This window comes from Lepisosteus platostomus, chromosome 23 (genome assembly GCF_059453375.1).
Source record: "Lepisosteus platostomus isolate fLepPlt1 chromosome 23, fLepPlt1.hap1, whole genome shotgun sequence".
NCBI lineage: Eukaryota > Metazoa > Chordata > Actinopteri > Semionotiformes > Lepisosteidae > Lepisosteus > Lepisosteus platostomus.
In genome coordinates this window covers 15,680,382-15,706,113 of record NC_142633.1, presented here as the reverse complement: position 1 = coordinate 15,706,113, position 25,732 = coordinate 15,680,382, and the positions used below count along the sequence as shown (strand labels likewise).

The 25,732-nt window shown below is 42.1% G+C and overlaps 1 protein-coding gene across 14 annotated transcripts in view; it reads left to right on the top strand.

Annotated features, from left to right (window-relative positions):
- Nucleotides 1–25,732, top strand: part of casz1 (castor zinc finger 1) — a 243,477-nt gene that overhangs the window by 188,974 nt on the left and 28,771 nt on the right. For 8 of the 14 annotated variants that reach the window (XM_088617342.1, XM_088617339.1, XM_088617340.1 and 5 more), the window contains 6 exons: nucleotides 5,422–6,000; nucleotides 15,643–16,543; nucleotides 17,932–18,042; nucleotides 18,399–18,464; nucleotides 22,213–22,303; nucleotides 25,549–25,713. In XM_088617342.1, the coding sequence (XP_088473468.1) occupies nucleotides 5,466–6,000; nucleotides 15,643–16,543; nucleotides 17,932–18,042; nucleotides 18,399–18,464; nucleotides 22,213–22,303; nucleotides 25,549–25,713 (1,869 nt within the window). In that variant the 5' untranslated portion in view covers nucleotides 5,422–5,465. Of the gene's footprint in view, nucleotides 1–3,886; nucleotides 4,106–5,421; nucleotides 6,001–15,642; nucleotides 16,544–17,931; nucleotides 18,043–18,398; nucleotides 18,465–22,212; nucleotides 22,304–25,548; nucleotides 25,714–25,732 lie in introns of those variants that run through there. The other 6 variants (XM_088617335.1, XM_088617346.1, XM_088617333.1 and 3 more) reach the window with 5 other exon arrangements.

The following is a 25,732-nucleotide window of genomic DNA, read 5'->3' as shown; positions in this document are numbered from 1 at the left end:
AAAACTGCAGGGCCTCACAATGTTTTAAAAATAGTTTCTTCACTTTTCTCAATGTTTTTTGCCTTATAAGCCCATGATGAATATTTCAGCTCCATAGGGCATCCTGTAAAATCCTATCACATTACCAAAAAATGGCACGTCTAGAAACCAAGTGTTTTAGTTAATTTCTGCTATACAACAAAGCTAATTTATTTTCTCGTTTTTCTTACAGAGATGTCGATTTCGTCACACACCAAAGCGGTCGGTGTGTGTAAGAATATCTTTGTTTTCATCGAATTGCTTTGTTGAAGTAAAAAAAAATCGGAACCTCTTATACGTTTTAAGAAAAGCCCCAGTAAAAGAAATAAAGTAGTTCAAGTTGTTTTTATTTTTTACCTTTTTTCTTCCTGCATTGGAGTGTGACTCCCACCCCAGAGATTCCAAAGGTTGGCCTTCCACATGTATTCTTACTGATTTTGCACCATTGCCTATTATTGTGCTCGCAAACGACAGATTCAAGTGCTAGGGTGTAACCATAGCAATTTCTATTGTAAGATCTTAAGCGAACACAGTAATCCGAGCTGCAGTTCATATTAAGCTACGTAAACTGATAGCAGTGAGTGGCTTTCAACCAAAATAATCATTTAGCTTCACAATCAAGTTGAGAAGCAGCATGCTGCTTGCTTCCATTCCCTTTGACTGTACAAGGTGGGGAACGGACCAGAGAAATGTGACAGTAGCCGAGACATCTGCATCTAGTTTTTCTCTGTAGTAACGGGGCTCCTAGCTCCCTGGGCTTGCAGTAAACATCTTTCAGTTTTCCTCAGCCTTCGGTCTGTGAACGAGGGAATGGGTTCTGGCTAGGCTTAACTACATTTGTATATGAATGCATTTTATATATCTACTTCCGTATATTCATTTTCCCATCACTTCATGACGTTTTGAGCTTTTTAATGGCCTGTTAGATGCTCTGGCCAAAGGAGAAAACATTTAAGCAGCTTTTCACGAACCTGGAATTTATAGGAGTTTAAAAACAGGAGGTTTGCAGTGGTGAGCCAGAACTGAGCGCTCACACTTGTTTGTGAAAATGCACATAAATAGGCAGTAATGGAAAGAAATAGCATCTTAGGGGTCATTTCCTACAAGGAAAGTAAGATTGCAATGCAAAGGAAGTCAGTAGTTAAAGCATGAAATACGGAGCGCAGTAAACACAGAGATGACCTTTACTGTTACGCCCAAATGACCTCAATCTTCCTTCAGAGGTGTTCTGAAAAAATACTTTAAAATTTATGTCTTCCACTTCCTAATAGTTTTTCCAGCTGATTTTTTTCCAAATTGCTGTCCTTTAGACAGTGACCTTTTAACCCTGGTAGGCGATTGTCTAACAAAAAAAAAAGTACAGTCGCGCGCTGTTTATATACAGCCGTCTTAAGACTGGACACGGCTCGTAAAGTCATTGTCTTGAAAGGAAGCCGTGGATGTAAATACTGTAAACTGGGAGATCGTGTGCTGGGGTCCTGTGGAGACTGTAAACTTGCAGTTAGAAGGTCTGACATAAAGGCTGGAATAAATTATGGGCCGATTGTGGGCAGGTTCCCCTCCTTCCAATGATGACTGGATACAGCACAAGTAATGTTTAGATAAACTGAACAAGAACACAAGTTCCAGTTAGAACCTTCCACTGTGTCCTCACCTCCACACTCCTCCTCTGAAATGCATGCCCATCATGCACCATGGGTTTCATTAGTGAAGAGTGACATACAAAGAGTTGATTGTTTTTCTTCTGCGTATTTTTTATATCATTCGATTTAATTTGGACCCTGACGGACATGTGTGATGGATTGATTTAACAGAAAAATGTGACACTTGTTAAGAATCTTCCAGACTCTTGAAAAAAGGAGAATTGTCAACCTTGAGCTTCCTGTTAAATAAGACAACGCATGTTTTACAGAATCTCCAGTCACATTATTTGCAGGATGACTTTGACCTAATACGTAATGCAAAAATGTAAAATATCACTTTATGAGACACGTTGGTTTTACAGTAGGAGCATTAGGAGTTCTGAAGTATTGGCTGCATATAAATAGCCCCAGTGGCCAGATTTCAACCCCAGAAAGAAATTCCAAGGGATTAATATGATATATGTAGCTCTTGAACTTGCAGGACTTGGTGTGTTGTGAGTTATTTACAACACGATAAAGATCTGGACTTGGAGCAGGCTTGATTTCAACATGGAAAATCCATTCAGCTGAGCGATGTACCTTTTAGTGAAAAGATAACTGGATCAGATGCAAAATGCTACAAAAAAGATATGTATATCTTCATAGCTGTAGAAAAAATAAACCTAACCAACTGCCCAAGAAGGCAGTTCCTATTAAGTAAGACCATCTATAGTGATGGTATTCTGCACTTAAAAGAAGAGAAGGTGAATTTCTTATCCTAGAGAGTCCAGTTCTCTGTAGTGGGGTATGTGTGTTTTGTAGGAAACATTGCGATAGAAGAAAGCACATGCTATGATCTGAGTAGCAATGTGGTTCAGTTATTTTGTAGTAAAGGACACCAGTATGGTAACAGGAAGTGAGTACTCTTAAATAATAAGTTTATTGCTATTATGAGTAATATGGTGAGTGTTACTGCTCCTGTTTCTCCTAATCTGCTGTTGTGTGTCTCATGCTCTGTTCATATCCCTGTATTTCATGATTAGGTGTGAGAATCCTTTTTCTCATGGCTTTGACTTTGGATTGGATTATCAAAAGAGCTGTGATTGGTACATTTCCACTGGATTTTAAGGAATGAAAGAGGAATGCAGCTGTCAAGAGAAACCAATATTCACATGGCCATCCTTCATGCTTTCCCTGTACAATAGACACTATTCCCTAGAACCTTAAAACATAAAAGCAATATTTGTCGTAACTCTGAATCGGCAGCACTAACAATACAGTACACAAGCCATACAGAGCTGGCATCTGGATGAAGCCTTCTTTCTAATCCGATGTAAGGTTATGCATAGTGTATATTGTTTGTTGAACAGCACAGATGTGTCGGAAGTTTCTGGGGTTTGTTCCTTCTTGGTGTATTCATTCTTGCAGACAAATGATAGCTCAGGAATGTTAGTAAATCAATGCAGTATTCTGGGATCCAGGACTGTCTTTTGCAGCTGTATGTTGATGAAGGTCTCAGCCTTACATGTTACCTGTTGAAGGAGACCCCCGTTTGTTTTTTTGTGATTAAAGCAAAAAGCTGAACTGAACTGAAGCAAAGCCATACATGCCACTCATAGCCATCTCATTTTCTGAGCGCGCCCTCATCAGACAGTTAGTTACCTGCAGGGCTGCACTGAATCAGCAGGTCTGAAAGTCTCTGTGTGGTTTGAACCCAAGACTACCATCGAGCAGTATGTTCTGTTTTCTGAAAGGGGTCTGCAGCGCTGTGTCCTGGATCTGTTTCTCTCTTTCTAAGGGGGTGGGATGACTCAGCTTCTGTTCATGACAGGCAGGCTGTTGAATAATGAAAATAAAAACTGAGAACAGACACTCTTACTGCAGACATAATATGAGATCAGCCATGAGATAAAATATTAAGACCACCTTTGGTTAAAAAAGAAAGAGGGTCTGTAAACTCAAGAAGCTTTGACATCTTCATCCTTTTTCTAAATATTTATAGATTAATAACTCGTGAGCTTGCGTGTGTGGCTGTGTGTGCACGTGTGGTTCTGGCTGTGGACTGTACACGCTCGAACATAAATACAAATGCATCTCTCAGCTGAAATAAAAGGCAAATGGCTTTATTTAACCTTTTTACCAGATCCCTGCGATCTGCAGGTAGCGAGAAGGAGAGAAGCTGAAAGTGAAAGCTGGCTTTGGGGTTGAGAGAGAGAGGGAGAGCTGAGTGAATTTGTTTGCTGAAGTTGAAAAGGCAGGAAGGCAGTAGCTGCATGATACAGTTTGGGCACTGTCAGCCCATCTAGAGCGCAGGAAAGGTAGAATGCCGAAGTGGTGTCACCAGCACTGGAGCTGGAAACTGAAGGGGGACTGGATGGAGCCTGACAAGCGACAGAAGTTCCATTTCAAGCTGTCAGAGTTAAAGCTGAGCAGCCACCTCATTGGCACGATTTCAGCCTCTCTCGGTAAAGAGAATATAAAATTTCACGGTGTTTTTATTCCACTGTCACGTAAAGGATTATATTCTGTCGGAATGACTGCTGGGAGCGTTGCTGGGGGTCTGATTTATATCTGAAATGTGGTTTTCTGTTTGATGCTCCTTGAAGGGGTTTTGCATTGACTAGAACGGAACACTGTGAAGGTCTGCGCTGCCGCTGTAGAAGAGTGACTAACAGCTACTGCATTTCTGTCTTATCCTAGAGGGGTGTCAGTTTGGGACGCTAAACGTGTAAAACTGGTAGAGTGTGACACAGATGGTGATAAAACTGCAGAATCCGTTGGATTGTTGTCAATGAGCGTAAGGTTTCACTAATAACTGGTGACTAGAGCTGCAGTTGGTACAAAGTCTTTTTTTCATTGTGAAATAAGATTGTAACACTTTGTGGTGACATTATAACACTTTCCAGTGACACTCTGGAACAGGACAACCTGTTAAACTGAGTTAATGGAACAGGTAGATTTGCACAGATGAACCATCATTTGTCCTGTACTGGGCTGTCATTTCTTGAAATAACACTCTTCATGGTGAGATTGAAAAAAAACAGTTATTATGTTCTTGATTTTTCTGAGAATGTGTCGCAAGAGATAATAATAGGTCCATAAAGTTACATAACTCCATTCAGTGTTTACTGGCTCTAAAACTTTTTGTTTTTGTTTGTTGATCCAGGTGTTTAAGCACTCACTGAGGGTATTGGGAAGACAGTCTAAGGAATAGTATAATTAATTTTTGATTTCCTAGTGACATGTGAAGATATCTGCAAGTACATACAGTTCCAAAGTCATAAATGAGTATCTTGTATTAAAAATATCAAGGATATTCACAAATGTATTTAGGGTGACAACTATCATTTGGTTAAGTCTGCCTTCTTTAAAAATAGTTAACCTATTGTAAAGAAATTGGGCACTCATTTATCCAAGCATGAGATGTGAAATTGAAATAACTAATTTTAAATATATCGTACTGCAACTGTAAATACACAGGACATAACTTATGTTTAGGTATATAGTTCTGCAACTGCAAATATGGAGCATATAATTGTGCTGATATCATTATCAGTGCATTTATTTTGCTATATTCTAATCCTCTGCATATAAAGGAACACTGTCCAGACAACACGACTTTCAATTCCAGGGTCCGCAAACATCTGTACCGCTGGTGTGTGCTTCTGTCTTATATTAAAGCATTTACAACCAGACTGTTTTGTGTTCTTTCTTTAAAATTGAATACAGTCTTAATTATTGTTTGTTTCTTTTTCTCCCACATGGCTGCCTCCCTCAAAAGCTGAAAGAACTTTATGCACTGAAAAGACCTCAGGAAAATCCAAGATGGCCGCCAAAAGGAAAGGTGGCCTAAAACTGAACGCTATTTGTGCCAAACTGAGCCGGCAGGTGGTGTATGACTGCAGCTCCCAGCAGGCCGAGGGGGAGCTGAACCTACAGGACAACAGCGAGAGGGAGAGCTTGCACCGCGAGGAGCCCGAGAGGGCCGATGCGGACTTCCCAGAAGGCTCGAGTGCAGGCCAGAGCTTTGAGGATGACCAGAGGAGGCGAGAGGCCATCGAGAAGTGGGTGAATGGGGATTATTCGGAGGAGCCTCCCCTGGACCATGGGGAGGCGGCGGCGGCGGCGGCGGCGCGCAAGCCCGATGCTGCTGAGGACGGCCCCCCCGAGGGGGTGTACATGGTCCAACCCAAGGGCTGCAGCGAGGAGGAGGACAACGCGGAGGAGCCTGACGCCCTGCCGGCAGCGCGGGATGGCGGTTACCACGACGACAGGGACCCGGAGGACGCCGCGCAGAAGGAAGAACGATACGGCTCTTCCGGTGAGGCCGCCATCAGGCAGGCCCCCTTCTCCACCCCGGGTACGTGCTCTTGAACCTCTCCCGTCTTGTCTTCTCATCCGCTGGGCCTGTGTGGGCCGTGGAGGACCTGCCCGCTCTGTCTTGGCATCCCCCTGTCCAGGCCGGCAGATGTCCTGCTGCAAGTTTGGTTTCAATAGTTTCAGACGCCAAAACTAAAAACTGCAGTGTCATCACTGTTTTCCCCTCTGTTGTCTTGGGTCGGGCTTGTTAGGGATCTGTTGATCAGTGGAGTCCTCAAGCCCAAAATATGTCAGTGCCCTGGTAAAATACAGGTGTCATGAACAATAGAGTCCACTATAGGAATGGGGATATTAATTCTCCACATTCAAAAACTACCAAAACTTAAAGTGCAGAAGATGCAGAGTGATTGAAATGTTACTATGAAATAATACCTGAAAATCTAAATGGTAGGAAACTGCTTGTATGATAAACTTAAATGCATAACTGCTGATAGTGAGTGATTTCCTCATGCACATCAAGCCCAGCAGCACATATCAGGTTTAAATGGATGCAGCACCATTTTAATTGCATTCCATGTTCATCGCTGCTCTTCAATGATGCAAAGCCTGGTTGATTGTGAAATTAAGGCAGTTTCTTCTTTTTTAGCGGTTTTCCTTACAAAACATGTTCCTTGCACTTTTGCATTAATCTCTTTTCTGCTGCAGTTTTGAAACATCTAAGCAAGTCTAATAAAAATGAATACAGTCATACCTTCCCATTAAAAAAGTGCGGTCTGAGGCAGCAGGTTGTGCAAATCTGACCCACAGCACTGAAACACGCCCTGCAATCTATTAGCAAATGCAAAGTCATTCAATCCATTTGATGCCTGAGAAATCTGTGTGCTTAGAGAGAAACTGGCAGATAATCCTCTAATTGTACATTTTCAGTTGTTTTAGAGATATGTATGTACATAGGCTTAATTGCAGAGCAATTGAAACAGAGTTGTTGGCATAAACATGTCTGAGAGAACAGACGTAACATCAGCCCTTTACAGCTCAATGTTAAACAGCAGCAAAAAACAGGTAAACTTACATCATCGATCCTTTGTTTCGAGATATTCCTGGGGATTAGATTTAAACCTCTTGCATCGTCAAAATGAGTGTTGATGGGTTTCCATTGGCACAGGCCTGGTGTGGATTTAAACTGTGTCAGTCTGGGTTCGATTTGTGGATGGGAGATCTGAGTCCTGATGAATATCTCGGATTGCTGGTTATTCATGCAGTCTGGGTCAAAGTTGGAACAAAGGTATCTTTTTGTAGAAAGTTCCCCAGTTACCAGCGTTAACCTTACCAGCGCTGGATCAACCAAGTGGGGTCAAGCTGTTGCAGGTGCAGTGGAGACAAACGTCCGGGATGTTTATAGAGTGATGGGATTCATGGGTGTTAAAAAAGAGCATGAACGGTTTGGTCAAGAACAAGCTAGAGGGTAGCTGAAAATCAGTTATCTTGAGTGCTGCACGTGTAAAGCATCTGTGACTTGAAATGTGTAGTATTTAGTCAGTCTCTAATGCAGCTGTCAGAACTATTACCTTTGGCACCTTAATAGGTCAGCTCTCATCAGCTTTTTCAAATTGAATTTTAATATTCAGAGGATGATGATGTGAGTTACCAGGTAATAGAAGACTCAGGGAAGAAGATGCAAGAAGGACAGGCAGGGATCTGTTGTGTGAGTGAGGTTCCTTCTTTCAGATGAGCCCGGTGATGGTGGAGTTTTCGAATGCAGGCAAAACACGGGATATCCAGTATTTTACAACAGGTTTATAATCCTGACCCCTGACTGAAGAATTTGATCTAAGACAGCAGGCTTCAAAAAAGAAATCACCTCCAACTGCAGCTCAATACTGGGATGCAACACATTTAAAGGTTTAGCTGGAATCTTCTTTCATACAATATAGACTTTTTTGCCTGCAGCTCATTTTTTGTTGTTTGTTTTCCCCTCTGTGAATGCTTTGAAATGTTTTTTTTTCACACCAGACAAGTTGCAGTAGCTGTGGCCTCTCTTATGGAAGTGGGACCATGAGTTCTCAGAAAACATAGCTTTTTTTCCGGCAAATGCAAGAGCTTTGTGGTTTTAATTAGTCATTTAGTATTTATTTCATGGTTATAAATGGAGTTTCTGTAAATATGTGTTTGTGTTGTGGAACATACCTTTGCACTGAAAATGTATTCTGTGTTTGAGCCCTCTCTGTACAAAGAGAGGTGCTTCATTGTCGAGAACCTGTCTTCTGAGTTTTCTCTGCTCTGTCTGTAAGTAGGGCATCTCTATTGCCATGTTTCTGTAGAGCTCACAATTAAAAGAGTCTGATTTTTCTCTGCCGTCTTTCAAAGCCTGATACAGCACGCACATAATTATGCATATAAACATAGTGGCTTAATTATCTCTCACAACATCAGTGACAATGTAATTAACAAACATTGCAAGATCAATGAGAGAAACTGTGACCTTCAAAACATTTAACTCCTCGCATAGAAACACAGCAAGGATTTAATATCTGCAGAACTCCAGAATATTTAGTTTTTTTTGTGTTGCACGTTGTGTGCTGTGAAACATACTGGACCATGGCAGCTACACAACAAACCTATCAAAAGGATGCATTTTGCCACTTGCTTGCTGACCAAGATTTAAATTCCAAATTGTACAAGTTATCTACACCACTATCATTTTTTTATTATATTGTCATTGAAATGACAATGCCCTGAATTTGTGTTCTAAGACATGTATCATGTTAAGGCATGTATAAAAGCAAGTGATCTTCTGATTTTTTAAAAAAGGGCTGAAAATTTTGTTTATGGTAGGTTGATACAGGAAACAATAAATTAATAATAAATTAATCTCAGAAAAAAGAACAGCCAAGACTGTTAAACTGTTCAGCAGACAATACTAACGGTTGTACATTTTCTGAAAGACACATCATGAATGCTTGAGCTGGCACCCCTTTCTGAAACTGATTTATCGAGTGCAATAAATGTTGTGAGTTTGACCTACACGTATATGACCTCACTCGTCATAAGAAGTGGGCGTTAAAATATTGTTGTGAATTAACTTATTCAAGATAAGCGGCACCAACGCTGTGCTTTCCTGCAGCCAGATTAGCTTTTAAAATTTGTTTTTTTCAGAAGCCTGTGCTTGAACACAATTTTTTTTTATTTTACCTCGAAAGTTCCTCTTGAATAATCCTGTTTGTGTATCAGTGGCAGTTCCATGTCCTATTCCTTTTTGAACTCCAGTCTGATAGGTGTTACTTGTGCCTCAGTTTATGTCCATGTTTGGTCAGTAAAAAGGGAGATATAGTGCTCTTTTGTTATCGCATTGTTGAAAAAAAATGTGCCCTAATTGCTTCAAACATAGTCAAGGCCTGTGTATGTCGCGTGGTGGAATTTGCCAACATGAAGTGCAGAGATTAGGGGCACTTCTCTTTATATTCCCCAGCCACAGAGCGAGAGATAGAGGGAGAGAGAGTGACAGAGCCCAGCTTCCCAAATCATACAGTTCACTGGATCCCAGGTTCCAGAAAGACATCCACATAACATCATGACGAGGACTTACAAAGAGGCGGAAAAACGGAACCTCAGGGAAAAGACTGTTCAAACAGTTTCTACCTTGCTGTGTTACTCTGCATTCGTTGAGCCCATTCATTCTCCAGGCTTTGGCTCTGCAGACACTGGCGGAGAGTTTGAACCTCGCCTCCACAGCCCTGACCTGGATGAGACCATGTCTGCTCACCACACGCGATGCGCTGTCCCTCTGTTGACGTGATTTCAAGGGCAGCGCGGAGCTCTTTCACACTCCAAAACACCATGTAAACCAAAGAAGGGGTCATACTCTGGTCTTATGAGGCTCCAAGTAAAGATCCCCTTTACCTGACCCAGTGTCAGGATTCTCCCCCTGCAAACTATACCATACCAGTTAATCACTTTTAATAAACAGTAGGTTTGTCAGTAGTGCATAATTCTAAGCACGACTTTAACTTGTTTTAATCTTTAATATTTAATATTTCTATATGAATATATACTGTAATTGTGAATAGGCTGCAGGAAAGCAATATTTGCCTGAGGGGGTAATGAGAAAAAACAAGTAATGACTGATAATTGGGAACGTGAGCAGACAGGTGGGACGTTCTTTATACCTTATCTCATTAGGAGAGAAAAGTGAAGTATTTTGCTAAATTAAAGGGCGGGCACAGACACATCTATACCCCCCTTGCTATATATTACCATGTGCTGAGTCCTTGGTATTATATGGCAGGTTTCTCTTCCAAACAGAGAACAGAAAAGCATTTCCTGAAGGGTTTGCACAGCCCCCTGTATGGTCAACATGTTACCCACATCAGCGCCACCATTGTCATCTCTCCGCATTCAGTGTGAGGAATCCCAAAGAAAGACTCGATTCAGGCTGTTGTTTGTAAAACATGTGTTGCAATAATTGGAATGAGGGTGATCGTGAGAGTTTATCTTCAATTTGTTTCCACATCTGTAATTTGAATTTGTACTTTCAAAATTGCAACAGGCAGTGATTCAGCTCCTTTGCCTGTTCTTCAGGCTACTGTCACTGATGGGTATCCATAGGAATAAGAAATAGATTTGTTGTTGTTTTTCTTCCTTAACTGAGTTAAAACAAAACAAAATTGGTAGGAGGTCAAACCCTAATCTCACCCACCTTCTCCTATACATTTACAGTGCGTACATATACATATCTCCCTTCTTGCTCACTTGCTGGTGTGTTTCCCCTTTGTGTTCCTTCCTCCATCCCATCTTCACCCCAGCAGCAGCTCCCTGGCTCATTCGTCGTTAAAGAAGGGTGTTGCAAAGGCCCCCTGGACAGGTTGTTGTTGTTCTCCTTAGACAGCCGTGTTACCCCAACACTGAACGCTATTCGAATTGCACCCCTTCTCCCACCTTTATTAAGGTTTTCCGAAATGTTTCTAAAGTATGTATGTATCTCCCTACACTATCATTCACTAAGTGAATCTTTTTAAACTACTGAATTGAAAGTATATTTTCCAAGCCTATTGACCTACTCTTTTGTACCAGCAAGAGGTAGTTAAAGCTTCTAGCACATTAGATCTTTTAGGATGAAAGATGTGAGTGTTTGCTTCTACAGCTCCATAGATTTAGAGAATGAATTAGTATTCACTAAACTTAGAAAGGATGTAACTGTCAAATTAGTGTTGTTCAACAGACAATATTTATTTCCGCTTAATAAATCGGTGATTGAGTTTCCTTTTGTAGCTGAAAAATCCCATACCTGTTTCACTGACTGAGTGCCATCAACCTTAAACATTGGTGATGATCAATCTGTTCATGTCATGTCACAGAGATTGTCACTCTCTCTCTGTTCCCTTAGTCTGAGCTTTAAGAAGCATGGGAAGGGAGTTTTAACAAGTATGATGGGGGATTTAATGATTTGTTTTTCTGAAAATGTTAAAAAGAAAACAGGATTTCCCCTGTGCACTGACATGAGAAAAGGGTGGTATCAGATTCAAATTTAAAAGACATATACTGTATACAGTATATAGGCTAACCCCGGTGTCCTGGCCAAATTTCCAATTGGCATTTACCAGTCATGGCCTCCCAATAATCCCCATCTCTGAACTGGCTTCGTCACTCTGCTCTCCTCCCCACTGAGAGCTGGTGTGTGGGGAGCGGACTGGCGCATCATCCAGGTGGGGCTGCACACTGGTGGTGGAGGGGATCCCCATTACCTGTAAAGTGCTTTGAGTGGAGTGTCCAGAAAAGCGCTATATAAGTGTAAACAATTATTATTATTATTATTATTATTATTATTATTATTATTATTATTATTATTATTATTATTATTATTATTATAGAAAGGCCTCAATTCTGAGCCATGATTTGGCACACCAACACAACAGTGCTACTGAAACCCTGTCAGTTTATCAGCACTTCACAGGACAAATACCCTGAGGAAACCTGAGATCAGCTGACACACTTGTTTTGTTTTATTTTTTTCTCCAAAGGTTTTCAAAATATTTTGTCAGCCATAAATTTATAACTGGTTTCTCGAGTTACCCTGTAGAGCTACTCTGAACTCTGAAATTCTGGAAAAGGTGAAAGTCGCTACCTGAGGCCTTGCACTGGCATCACACTCCCACGTTCCTCTGGGAAGTAAACGCTGACGTTTGAGCTGCACCTCAGCTTCCTCATGAAACGTTCCCCCACTCTTAGCTGTGGCAGTTCTGAGTCATAGAAGAGGTGGCTCATGTAGATGTTTCCTCACCTGCTACCTGCAGAAATATCTCGGCTGTTACAGGTATGCAGAGACTACACCCCCTGGACATGAACTAAGCCCTGTCATTTTTGTTCTCTTTAATTGGTTATTCAGTTTTATTCTACTCAGACCCTAGAAAACAAAACCCTCACCGTGCATGCTGTCTGTTGACATTACCAGAAAAAAGTGTTTGGCCTTGTAAGAGAGGACTGTTGTCAGAAGGAGGGGACAGTATCTTTGCGATGTGGTCTTATCGGCCATTTCTCAGTGATTAAGGCATTTAAATTAACAAAGAACAAGGGGTTTCGCATGCAGGATGTGGCTGCCACAAACAACTGATAACATAATCAGATCCATATTCATGTTTTTTTTTAAATAAAAGTTCATTATCACAGGACCCTTGCAGTCCCTTTGTCTGAAATCTGAACGTGGGTCCAAAGTTGTTGAGTGCATCGTTACGTAAAAAAAATCACTGAAAATACTCTTTAAAAAATGCGAAGAAACCTTTTGTTTCCTCAGGAGATGAGCATGAAGGGAGCTAAGTCTGTTTGCCCTTTTCACTTCTGCTTTGAAATATTCGCTGATTAAAGACTAGACGAGTGTGTCATAACCATAAAAATTATGGTAGTGTTTTTTATTGGGTTTTTTGGGGGTTGCATTTTTTGGCTGTTATCATGTGCGTAGGTGAAAATGATGTAAACAAATTAAGCTGCAAGTTCAGAGGCAGGTATTAGTGACACTGAAAGAAGGGGGAACATCATGTGAGACCCCATCTGTCTGTCCTGTCCTCTGCCTTTTCTCTTTCTGCCCCATTCAGTCACAGAGCGGTTGGAAGAGTGTGCTGGGATCTACTCTTCTCTAAAGGGCCGCAGTGGAGACAGTTGTCGTTTCTAGTATATACATTCAAAGAGAAAACAAACTCCTAGGAGTAGCTTTCCTTTGAAATCCGAAAGGACATTACACAGTACATGCCCTGTTAGTTTGGCAAAACGTGTAATATTAACACCAGATCGGATGGCTATAACAAAACAAATAATAGTTTCAAGAAATAACAGACGCCAGTTAAAAGGCCAGTATGCACAGAATTGTGGGCTTTACATGGCTTTTAAACAATGAACTGCAATCCTACTTTGAAGAAAAAAAGAACATGACTAAAAACATCTGTGAAACAGTATCAATTATATACTTGTTGTAAATTGCTCCTCTCCCTTCCTTCCTGTACTGTAATTTAATAATCTGAGGAGCGGTACAGAAAAAAGTACCTTTTCTAGAATACTGTCTGTATACTTTTGTATTTAGGAAAACCAAATGGGCTGATGATGTTAAACAGTAGGCTTATGTGTGTTCAAATCAACATTGGACAGTGATCATTTCTGCAGGCATTTATTTAGGCCTCTGTGGAGGAGCCAGTATGAAACAGCAAGTGGTCTAACAAAACATCCTGGAAAAAAAGGATGAAAAAACTATTTCCTCTCAAATACCTGATACATTTCTTTTCAATTTTTCATGCCTTTTCGATCTGACGGATCTCATTTCATATTGATGTGCCACCCGGAGAAGCAAGCGTGATGCCATGATGGAAATTCGGGGATTATTTTACAGGCCAGGAGGAGAAATGAAAAGCCGGGAGAGACAGATTTAGCAATAACACAGAAATCCGAGACCAAAGATGAAATTTTGAGTATTAATTACCTTCTCTGCAGCTAGTGTTACATCTCCCTGTCTAGGGTGCACAGCATATGAAGAAAAAAAGCCTTCAAATAAGTGGAGGAATGGTCTGGGCTGTTGCTGGGACCAGACCAACACAGTGGATGGAAGCCAAAAGTCTCTATAGCTTTTTAATGCTGCTTCACTGCACCAGTTAGCTGGGTCGAGCTTATTTGCACCGCCTGCCCCAGGATCTTGCTTAAGGCAGAAACTGACAAAAAGCCAAGATTTTCAGAATTCGCCTGAATGAGAGTAAAAATAGGCTTTTTATGGCCATTCTTTCTTTTTTTGCTTTCTGATACAGCGCGTGCACAACTCCTGTGTGTGACTGTGGAGAGCTGAGCCAGCCGCGGCGATCTCTCCTAATGCTTTCAAACAAAACCTTTATTTCTTTTTCCCCTGACCCGGGTGAAAGTTAATGGGCCAGAATTAATCTCTACATAACGCAATTAAACTATACATTTACTCCATTTCCATATGTCCTTGGGGACGGTGGTGAGTTTAATGGACTCTTAAAATAAGAAGCCGCATTTTAGAGCAGAAATGAGCAGGTGCTGCCCTTTGGGCTTGATAAAAATAACGAAAAAGGGGAGACTTTGTAAGGGTGCGCAGTGAGAAAAAGAAAATAGCCCAGGTTGTACTGGTGAGGTTGTCATTGGCAGATTCCAGCACAGGGCCTGCTGTTGTTTTCCAAAAAGCAAAACGAATGACTTCAGAATCACATTACACTGTGCAAAATGTATGAAGGAAAACAGGCACTTAAGAACTCCCTTAAGTAAATATATTTTTTTTCCCAGAAGACCAGGGGCAAGCACCTACCGTTTATAAACTGATCCGGTTATAAACCGTCATTACCAAATAAGACGGGACAGAAATGAGTACTGCCAGAGCAACACAGCTGAATATGTCAAATATTTCATTTTGGAAATCCCTTTTCATTCTGCCCCCTGAGGCTAAAAGTATCTTGACTAAAAATAAAGTAGCAGGCGAATGGGAGACGACAGCAGCAGCTGTGGGTTTTGATCGCATCGTAGTTTTAGTCACAATTCATATTTTTCTTCAGAATAACAAGGAAGCCCCCCCCAAAAAAAGGATTTGTGCATTTGATTGCTGAATGCCGGCATAGGTTCAATATTGATAAGATCTCTAGCTATGTGAGTTCCAAGGGCAGTGCGTCTATGAAAACTTTGTTTAATGTACTGAGAAGCCATCGACAGGAACATTTAGTGAAATTGATTCCAGTGACATTGATGACCTCTGCTCTTTTCCTTGAGCAGTAATTACCTATTTACCTCTTTAGTTTCTAAAAAAAAGGAGTTAAATGTAAGTGATGTGCAGATGAACAACAGAGGAATATGTGCGCTGCTTCAAAACTACATTCTCCGCCATTTCACTTGACAGGTTTCTCTAGTTGCACATCTTTTAACACAGGGGCTGGTATACAGAAGCGGAGTTCAGAAACACAGACGATGAGCAGGCAAAAAATGTTTTATTAATCCATCTGGTCAGATTTTAAGAATGAGGACGGTCGTGGCACAAGTATTGTATAGTAAAACAACAAGCCGCTGTTGTTATACAGTTGGATTTAAAGAAGTTTTGCCCCCCTCGCAGCCTTTTTATTCCATGGCTGGGAGAACGGAGATGGCCTCCATTCCTGTTGCCCTTCTCATCCTTAAACATGTCTTCTGTCTCCTGTGTGTCTTGCAGGGGAAGCCACTGCACTCCGTGACTATGCAGCCAACACCATGAACGAGTTCCTTGGCATGTTTGGTTACGACGACCAGCAGGTGAGGGATGAACTGGCCAAGAAGATAAGCTTCGACAAGCCGAAAGCTGCTACCTCAGACTCCTCCTCCCTCTCCAGCGAGGAGGTGACCCGACGGGCGCGGTTCTCCAAGTACGAGGAATACATCCGCAAGCTGAAGGCCGGGGAGAACCTGCCCTGGCCTGTGCAGGCCCCAAAGCCTGAGGACTTGAATTCCAAGCTGGCCCAGGAGAAGGGGGCCCTGCTGCAGGCCGCGGGCCGGCTCCAGAGCCCGGATGGACAGATCTTCCCGGGGTCGGCGGACCCAAAGCAAGGGGCGTTGGCTGTGGCCCCGGCCACCTCCTCCCAGATCCAGACCCTGGCTTCCCGGGCCTCCAAATACGACTTCTTCATCCAGAAGCTGAAAACGGGGGAGAGCCTGAGGCAGCAGAACGGCAACAGCTACAAGCGGCCTTCCAAGTACGACCTGGAGAACGTCAAGTTCCTGCACTTGTTCAAGCCCGGGGAGGGCAGCCCAGACATGGGGGGCGCCATCGCCTTCAAGACCGGCAAAGTGGGGAGGCCCTCCAAGTACGACATCCGCAACATCCAGAAGCTCATGCCGGTGAAGACGGAGCCTGCTCTCCTCCCCACCACGCTCCCAGCTGTGCCAGGGACCCCCGGAACGCCCGGGGCCCCCCCGGCCTCCACTGCTGCTGCTGCTGCTGCTGCTGCTGCTGCTGCTGGGGCCACAGGGGTCCCCGGTGAGCAGGCCGCCCATCTCGGCTTCAGCGCCTCGGACTACATGAAATCCAGCTTCTCCAAAACCGACTCCATCACAACTGGAACTGTGTCCACAGTCAAGTAAGAGAGCCGTCCTGGGCTGAGCTGGGTGGTGTGGAAAACTAGAGTCTGTGGCTGCTGATAGGAGTGGCTAACATTTTCAGATTGGATGTATTATTTCTTTCTGTTTATGTATAAATAAGCATGTTGTACTTAATTTTATAGTTTCCATTACTCAATTCCTTAAAAGTGCTTTTGAAGTGAGTCATAACTACTGCATGAGTGACAGAGCTCGGTTTGGCGGTGTTTTTTTTTTAATCCTGCTGAGAAATTGTTCAAAAAGAAAATTTCCTAAGTGTTTTCCTCATAACGCTTGTGACTGCCCAAAAGACGAAGCAGATTAAGACAGAATTATGAGAAAGATGAACAAAACCAAAACCAAAAAAGAGATCTATTTCGGCCTTCTGTTGTCATCTGCATTTTGAAAAGCAGAGTCGCAAAAACATTTTGATGCTGAGGTGAGATAACGTGCAAATTACTTACATGTCTATGAAGTAATTAGATTTAACTTGATCACTGCATAAACTGTGAAAAGACTTGGCATTTGTTTTCTAGTGACCTGTTGACAATGTGGTTTGCCACAATATTGCGCATTTATCAGATATAATAGTTCTTTAACGCAGTTAAAGACTCCGACATGAACTCTCTTAAATGTCCTCATATTCAGCACATCTCCTGCTCACTCACTATACGTTTTCTTCCGATGTAAACTGTAGTTCTATTACACTGTTAAGTAGAAATATTTTCATTTATTTATTTGTGCCAGTTGCTGTTTCACAGGGGTACAGTACATATTTATAATTATTGCTTTTACCGCAGTTCAGAGAAGCTAAATCCATTCACAGTGGTGGGCATTGTGTTAAAGAGCTGTCAGGCCCTATCGCTGTGTAATAAATGGCTGAGGCCCCTGGGTGTGTACGCAATATAAATACGCAAAATAATACTGCAGCGTGTGTCCTGCACAGCCCTCAGTGTCAGCAGAGCTGTAACAATCCTCAGCTTAATTACTTCAGAACCATAACTAAATTCCTGGAGAGCGGCGACGGTCTGAAATTGCCCGGTCGAGCTGTGTGAAAGCAGAACGGGAGTTTGGAAGCAGCCCGAGTACGTTCAGTCTGCTTGGCCGTCGTGCTTTATGCGCTCGATAATTGACCTTGTCTTTCGTGAGGGGCCATCACATTTCAGCTCAGGATATTTAACTGATGCTGCGGTCAATTATCCGCCAGGTAGAGCCCGCAGAGCCAGCGGCGGCGGCTTCGCTGCAGCGGTCGTGCTCAGTGCCCAAGGGCTGTCTGTGTGTGCTTGAATTCAAGATCCGCCCTGAGGATCTTGGATACTCTCCTTGCCTTGAAAAGGGGATCTCAATTTTCTAGTCAAATTTGGTCTTATGTACCCCTGTACCATTACAGGTTTTGCAGCCCTTCACAGACAGTATCAGTGGACTGCCCAGCAAAAATCCCTTTCCAGTCAAGAACAGCAGCAGAGCAAACATCCATTTCCCATGATCCCCCTTTCATTCTGTGAGTAGAGTGTGGAGTGGTAGGGCTGCTCACCTGCAGCCACAGACACATTTGAGCCACGATCTCCTTCTGAGGGCTTTGGACCTCTTGCATACTTAATTTTGCATAAGTGCACTCTCCAAAAGAGCACTAATGATTTGTGCTGCGTTTTTCCCCTTTATTGTTGGGGAGCCATACATCAAAGTGTGCTTATGCCTCCTTGATTCATTTGTCTATGAAAACGTTGTTACACCTCAGAAATGTATATTGATAGCCCGAAGTTTGAAATTGCTTGTAAGTAAATATCGTGTCAGTTTGTTTATATTAACGACAGGGCCGTTTCGCATTAATCCTCTCTCTTTTGTGCGCTGCATTAGGAATGGACTGCCGCCCGAGAAAACAGTCACTGAAGATGTCAACCTGTACCAGAAATATATTGCCAGGTATGCAAATTTTCTGGTTTACAAAGGGGTTCTGGAAAGTTTAAAATAACCTCTTTTTAATTGAAGACATATTTTATGCAGTGATAAAGTTGGATGTAAATCTGAGAAAGAAGTTTTGTGCATGGTCAATAAATTCTGAGTAATCAACAGTTTTATGGACTCAAGAAGATGAATTTGAAAGCTGAGCAGAGGAAGATGATCTGAATTCTGAAAACTGTGAAAGGCCCAGGTGGCCACAAGCTTAAACTCTTTTACGTGTTCATTGTAAAAATAGAGCATTGCACCCTGATGTTCAGATAAAACAAAAAATAACATTTCTATAGATTTTTTAAATTCTTGCCACGAAGCTCTCTTTAGATCTGGTGTCATCTTTTATCAGATTGCCTGCATAAACTAAAACCTAAAAACATTAATTACCTTAAATAAGTCAGTAAGCAAACCTTAAAAGCACATGCCTCTGATGACTTTAAAAGTCCTCTTTGCTGTTTTTGCTTAAAAACATCAGGTGCTTCATTGGCTCTTTCCAGATGGTGTGATGGGAATATTAAATGACAAATTGTTGTGAGTACAGGACAGGTGATAAAAGGTCAAAGGTTACACCATTGCAACAGCTGCAGGGAGCACAAGATCTGAACTGAATACTCTGCAAGGAGCTCTGGTTCAAAATATTCTAATTGCACAGCCAAGTGAGCGATAATGTCTTGTGCAGGACTTATCCCCAGCCTTCAGTACTATAGTCTCTATTCATTTGAAAGTGCATTAAGGTGAGTTTTTTTGTGTTTTGTTTAATTGTAGTTCTTTTCTAAGTACAGTTTCAAAAGGAAAAAATGCCTAGTCTATTAATGCTTAGATTTCCATGCTGAAACATGAAGGCCACAAATCAAAGCCTGCAAAATGATAGACACATACACTTCCGAGTGCACACGCACACACACACAAGCTTGCACAAAAAAATCCTCCTTGGACTGATTACATTTTGCAAGAAGATTTAATTAAGGAATTTTTAATGAGGCTTCTACTGGCACTGCCAAGAACTGTTTTGATATTTGCACTGCATAATGCATAAAATTTGTCTAAACATCTCTGCAGTTGATGTGCAGGGTGGCAGGAGATAAGCTGAGATACAGTTTCAATTTCCGTATTGGGTGGTGGTGGAGGGGGATGCTGGGCTGAGGGGGGAAGGAACACAGAAAAGGGCAAAAACTGCCTCAAGCATCTGGGGTCTTGCCTCTGGAAATTCACCCCTCACTTTTCAGACTTCAGACTAATGAGCCCACACTCCAAAAAAAAAACGATTCCTTGTACGCTAGGTGACAGTGCTTTATCTCCTCGTGTCGGACAATTCTGAGGTTTAATGTGCGCCCTGGTGCTATTTAGTTGCTGTTTTCCCCTCTTAAATGGTTTTGTGCACCGACCAATTCTCTGGACTTTAAACCATGTGGCTATTGTAATATGAGATGCATTGCAATCTCTGTATCGTTGCCATATTAATATTTAATCTGTGAGTGAATAGCTTTGGACAATTAGCCCCACAATGCAGTGCATTCAGGTTGTCCAGAGGCAAATGATACAGCAAAGAAATACAAGGAGAAGTGTGCAGGCTGTCCCTCTTGTTTTAGTGCACATGTGCATGTGTTGTGTGTGTGGGGGGGGTAGGGGTGCTTTTTTAATTTTTTTTATCTTTTAGAAAAAGCTGGCGTAACTGTTTAATACAATATCCAGCACAGCCCCCGCACCACCCCATAGCCCCCCCCCCCCCCCCTTAAAATGCTGTGGATTTGCTGTTCAATTAGCTTAATGAACTCGGCAAAGTGATCACTAAAAGCAGCCCTGGGATAATCCAGCCCTGCACTGAAAAAAAATCTCTTACTTAGCTATTTTTTTTTTCAGTGGGATTTTTTTAGTGCTTTAGCAGATGGCGCTTTTGGCAGCAGCAGTGCAAATGTTTATTTGTGTGTTTTTAGCTATAATTGGAGGTTTTTAACAGTCATCATCGGTAGGGTTATAATGAGGCCGTAAACACTTGGTAAACGCGCCTCTTTAACTTCTGACGATTCGCAGGAGGAAAATCGACAGTGAAAGCTGGGATATGCAAACAAAAATGAAATCAGGAGTTATGCATTAATGTTTTTTTATTAATCTCCAACCCTTTTGGATTAAAGCATCACCGCTAACCTGAAATTACATTTTGGCAAGGCTGTAAACTGTCTGATTAATTAACTCTTCTTAGAGTTAGAGTTTAATAGGAGTCTAACAAAATGTTTCCGGAATGAATTGATGTTTTCTTTGGAGAAATGCGACTGAAGAAAAAACTTGGCTGTGTGCTGTACAGCACCTCAGAGTGTGATCAGGTGTCTGAAAGTCTGTCTTGTATAGTAACTGAAAATGGGTAATAATCTTTTCATGCTGTATTGGAGCATGAGGACAGGTTTAAATGAACAGCACGGCAACAGCTCTCGCAGTTATTTTGCCACAGACCCAGAAATCCACGTCTTATTTCTGGATAAATGATCAAATGTGTTATTTTGAAATATTTTTTTTTTCAAAGTTAATTGCAAGCTTTGCACCTGATTCTCCCTCGTTGTTGAAATTTAAATGGGGGAAAAAAAGAGAAATGAAAAGAAGAAAAATGAGCATGAAGATGGTTTCTCGAGCTTGCCCACCGAAGAATTTAACATTCAGCAGTTTTCACTGGTGCTTTGAACCCTGGCAGAGGTCCAGGAACTACAGCGTCTGGTTATTCACGGCCGATTTGGGTTATTTTCACTTTTGGACACTTTATTTTGTGCCAAGCTGCTGTGCTCAAAAGGAAACAGTTGCCACCAAAAAGCCAGCTTGAGCCCATCAGCTTCCTTGGCCCTCAGTTTGACCTCAGGCAGTACAGATTCCACATGGGTGTGGAGGGACATGCTTCCCAAGCAGACTCGGCCAGTTCGCTCCACCGCAGCCAGCTTCGTAATTGTTCAAACGATCTCGCTGATTATAATTTAAATAATTAATGAGCTTGCCACAGTAAATGACTGTAATGGTGCAGACTGGAAGGGTCCCAATTTGAGTAGCAGCCATTAAGGCAAGAGGTTTCCAAACCTGGTCCTACGGATCCTCCACACACTCTGGCTTATACTTGATCCCTTAGTTCGAAACAAAGCTGTGCTTAGGTCAAGTCTGTAAATGCACCTCCCTGTAGTGTTTCACTGTTTATCGTGAAGAGAAGTGCGCGGGACCGACTATGGTCATCTTCATGGTCATCTCTGTTCATAACTGAAGGAGTTCAGTTCCTTCAGCCTGTCAGTGTGGGACATGCTTTAAACCTTGGAATGTACTTGCACATTTCTGACCCACTCCAGTACAGCCATATCTTTTTTGTAATGTGGTAACCAGAATTGTCCAGAATATTCAATATCAAGGTATTACTAGTTCATTTTTAACATAAAACGTCTCGATGTGTTCTTATATGTATTAGAGCAATTAACAATCTTTCTAGGAGATTCACGTATATTGTCATTATTTCCCACTTTAGTGTCATCACCAAAGAGAGCTCCTTGCAGGCCTGGTTTCCACTGCAGTCTTGCTTCGGTCTGATGTTTTTCTGCTTATATTCCTCTGCAATGTTGGCAGTGGCGATTCTTGGAGCCCCGGAGACTTCGGTTGCCTGTTGTTGAACTCCCTGGTTCAGGAACAAGTGCATGCTATCCCCACACCAATTGTGTCTCATTCCCTAATGGCAATTGCTCTGAATTGCTTTCAGGTTCTCGGGCAGTCAACACTGTGGACATGTGCACTGTGCCTACCAGTACAGAGAGCACTACCATTGTTTGGACCCAGAGTGCAACTACCAGGTAAGTGAGGCAAGTCAGCTGCACACAGTGCGTGAAAAATCTACAAACCAGATCACTGAGCCCATTAGACCAGAGTTATCTCAACATCACTCTCTTCAGGGCCGCAATCAGAAACTGGCGGTGCACCGATCACTGGGGTTGTGCTGGCTTAATTGCACTATAGCCAAATTACCAGGGTGCAAAGATAACAGTAAAGCTAGTGTTGCTGCACAAACAGTTGTCCTGTTGTGCCAAGTTACAGTACAACTGGGCTAAGACAGGGTGCCGGGTGTTGCAGGATTCTGGGCTGGCGATACAAAGTGTTCAGCTGTGCAGTGAAGGTATTCAGGGCTGTAGAAAGATCCTCATCTGTTACATCTTCATTTCTCTGCATATACCCCACTGTGTATAAGCGAGGTGAGTACAGTACATAAGAGACACAAGAGTGTCCCTCCCTCTTTAGCATGTTTTTCAGGGCTCAGCTCAAACATTTTGCCCAGTTTAAGCCAGAAACAAAGCAAACTTGTTGTATGAATGTAAGTATGGCAAACCAGTCAACATGTGTTAAAAGACCTATGCGCTGGAAAACGAATGACTGGAAAGAGCAGAAACTTAGTTCCATTGGTCCAGTTTTCGTATCACGCAGGGGTCTGAGTTTCTACAGAGCAGAGCAGATTATTCGGTCTATTAGGATGACAGAGCAAGAGTGCTCTCGGTCAGCTGAAGTAGCTGCTATAGCTTGGTTTTGACAAGTCCCTTTAATCAGAATCATAGGTGTGCTCTAACTATTTTGTGTTATTGAACAGTTCTAAAAAGCCTTTTGCTCTGCTAGGAAAGCCAGAACTGAGTAAGGTACAGTGGGAGAAATCCCTCACTTCCCCAGTCTGGAGGTCTCTCTGATCTGCACCGCACACATTTCAGTGCTGCTTGAGCTATGACTGTTGGCAAACATCCAGTTTGTTTTAAAGCCACCCAGAGGCCTGGTCGGACTCTGACAATTGCCCTTTATTTAGGGTTAATTGTAAATATGCTTGAAATATGGTTTTCTTTTTTTTCCAGTCTTCCAAGACATCTGCTTCAGAGTTCAGGCTGCCTTTAATCCCCATTCACTTTATTAATCCGGTCCTACCCCCGGACGTGTATAGAGAACAAAAAAAAATAGGTGTAAGAGATAGAAACACAGACAGCGTTCATTTCTCTGCACAGATGGTCAAAGGGAAGTGTCACAGGGACGGGTTACTGAACAAAAAAAAATCTAAATATCCCCCAAAACTGTGATTTTTTTCTTATTTAAGTTAAAAAGAAATGTTTTATTTTTAACAAATTAAGTCATCACTAGTCTAATCCTCCGCTATAATCACAGGATGTATTTATTATTCTTGATAACAGATTATTTTCCAAATGGGAGGCATTACAGGGAAATGGCGCTAAACTACTTTACAGTTGAGGGGAAAAATAGTTTTTCTATTCGATGGCTTATTTTTTATTTTATTTTGCTGGAAAAAATGCAATATGCATTTCATCACAAAATAGAAGATGCCTTGCATGCGATATGTGGTGAAAAAACGTTTTCTTAGGTGTGTGTGTTATACTCCAGTTGTGTACATAATGCTATTGAGTTGCCTTCAGTTTAAGAGAAACCTTTTCTTTATTTGTAGTGGTATTCCCCTTTTAATTTTGTTATAATAAAGAAAACTTGCAGACCTGTTTTGGATTTTGGTAATGCTATTTACTTGACACTTGAATCTGCTTTCTAACTAGGACTCAATTAGTTTTTTTAGAAAAGAGTACATAAAGTGCTGTGCTGGTCATTTATATTCTTGGGTGTCGATATGCTGCTAAACTTTCAACCTCAAATCAGAAACCCTTAAAGTGATAACTCACAGAATGTTACTTGACACAGATTTGGAATATTATCCTTCTGCTAGCTTCCAATAACTCACTTAGTCAAGTTCTTTCCTTGCAAAGTTACACTTGTGTGCCCCTCAGTGCACCAGACCAAACATGTGATGGCTGTCTGTAACCTTGTAAAGACCTAGCTAAATACATGTGTTTTATTTAACATTTTTGTCTTCATTATCCCCCTTTTTATTGCTGATGTACATGGGGTTTCAGTAGCCTTCATATGCCAGTGCTTCATCATGCACATGACTTCTTTTCGTATGTTTTAGAAGAAGCAAAATAACAGGTCATGGCCATGTCATCAAATACAAATATCCCAGCCTGGTTGGTCGCAGGCAGGTCCCTGTTAGCATTCTGCTTTATGTGCTAAGTCAGTGGGAACCATAGAGCAGTGGAGTGCAAAAACTAATACATTAAAATCACTATGTGTAGCTTTCTTGATGTAAAAAATATAGCGCCTTTATCCAAAGGGGAATAGTTTCGAAAGATGATTGTTCTTTAAACATCTCTCTGCCACCACCCTGCTCTTTTTCTTCAGTCAGCTTGAGTGCTGAAAAGCGATGGATGAAAGTTGGACAGACACATTGATTTATACCAAAAAGCTCTTGTTTCAGTTCCTGTAACACCAGCTGAAGCCCAGTTACAGAAGAAGGGTTTTCTCCCGTATCCCCTGGAGTGAATGTTCTGCTCTTTGTACTGTGGCGTCACTGTGGTGTGTGTAAGTGTGTGGGTGTGTGTTTGGAGAGTGGAGGGTTAATTTCAGAGAGAGGGCCCTGGTCATTTCCATCACTTTAAAGCTGTAACCCAGCCAGAAACCTACACTTTTCTGCTTGGATTAAAATAGGAATAATTGCTCAAACATGAAATTCCGCTAAGAAAAAGCAAGAAAAAAAGATCACGGTCTGTTTATTTAGCTCTCTCGTTTGCCTTATCTCACCCCACCGCACTATTACAAACACATCTGCAAGAAACAGAATATATTTTCTAAAAGCCAAAAAACGTGGAAAGCATGATCTTGCATTTCAAATAGGCTGCGTTAATTGAGCGATGCCTTTAAATAAGAGAGCTTTACATTCAGAGCACATGAAAAAGAACCGCTGGCAACATGCCCGTGTCCGAGCATGCTCCTCAGTCTCGCCCCCCCTCCCAGCCCTCACGCGCACCCCCCCGACAGAATGGATTTGGAATAAATAAACAAACAAGGCCGAGAGTGGACTGGGACCACTGTGCTGGCTCCGCTCAGCCCCGTGCGCTGCCAGTTGGCTGCTGCGTCCTGCAGGTGTTGCCAGAGCGAAAATAAAAACGACCTGTTGCCGGTTTTCTCACAAAAAAACCTGTTGCTGTGTCTGTTCTGTCCCTCGCAGAGATTCACCAGTAAGCAGGACGTGATCCGGCACTACAACATGCACAAGAAGCGGGACAACTCCCTGCAGCATGGCTTCATGCGCTTCAGCCCTCTGGACGACTGTAGCGTCTATTACCACGGCTGCCACCTGAATGGGAAGAGCACCCACTACCACTGCATGCAGGTAACCCCCTTGCGCAGAG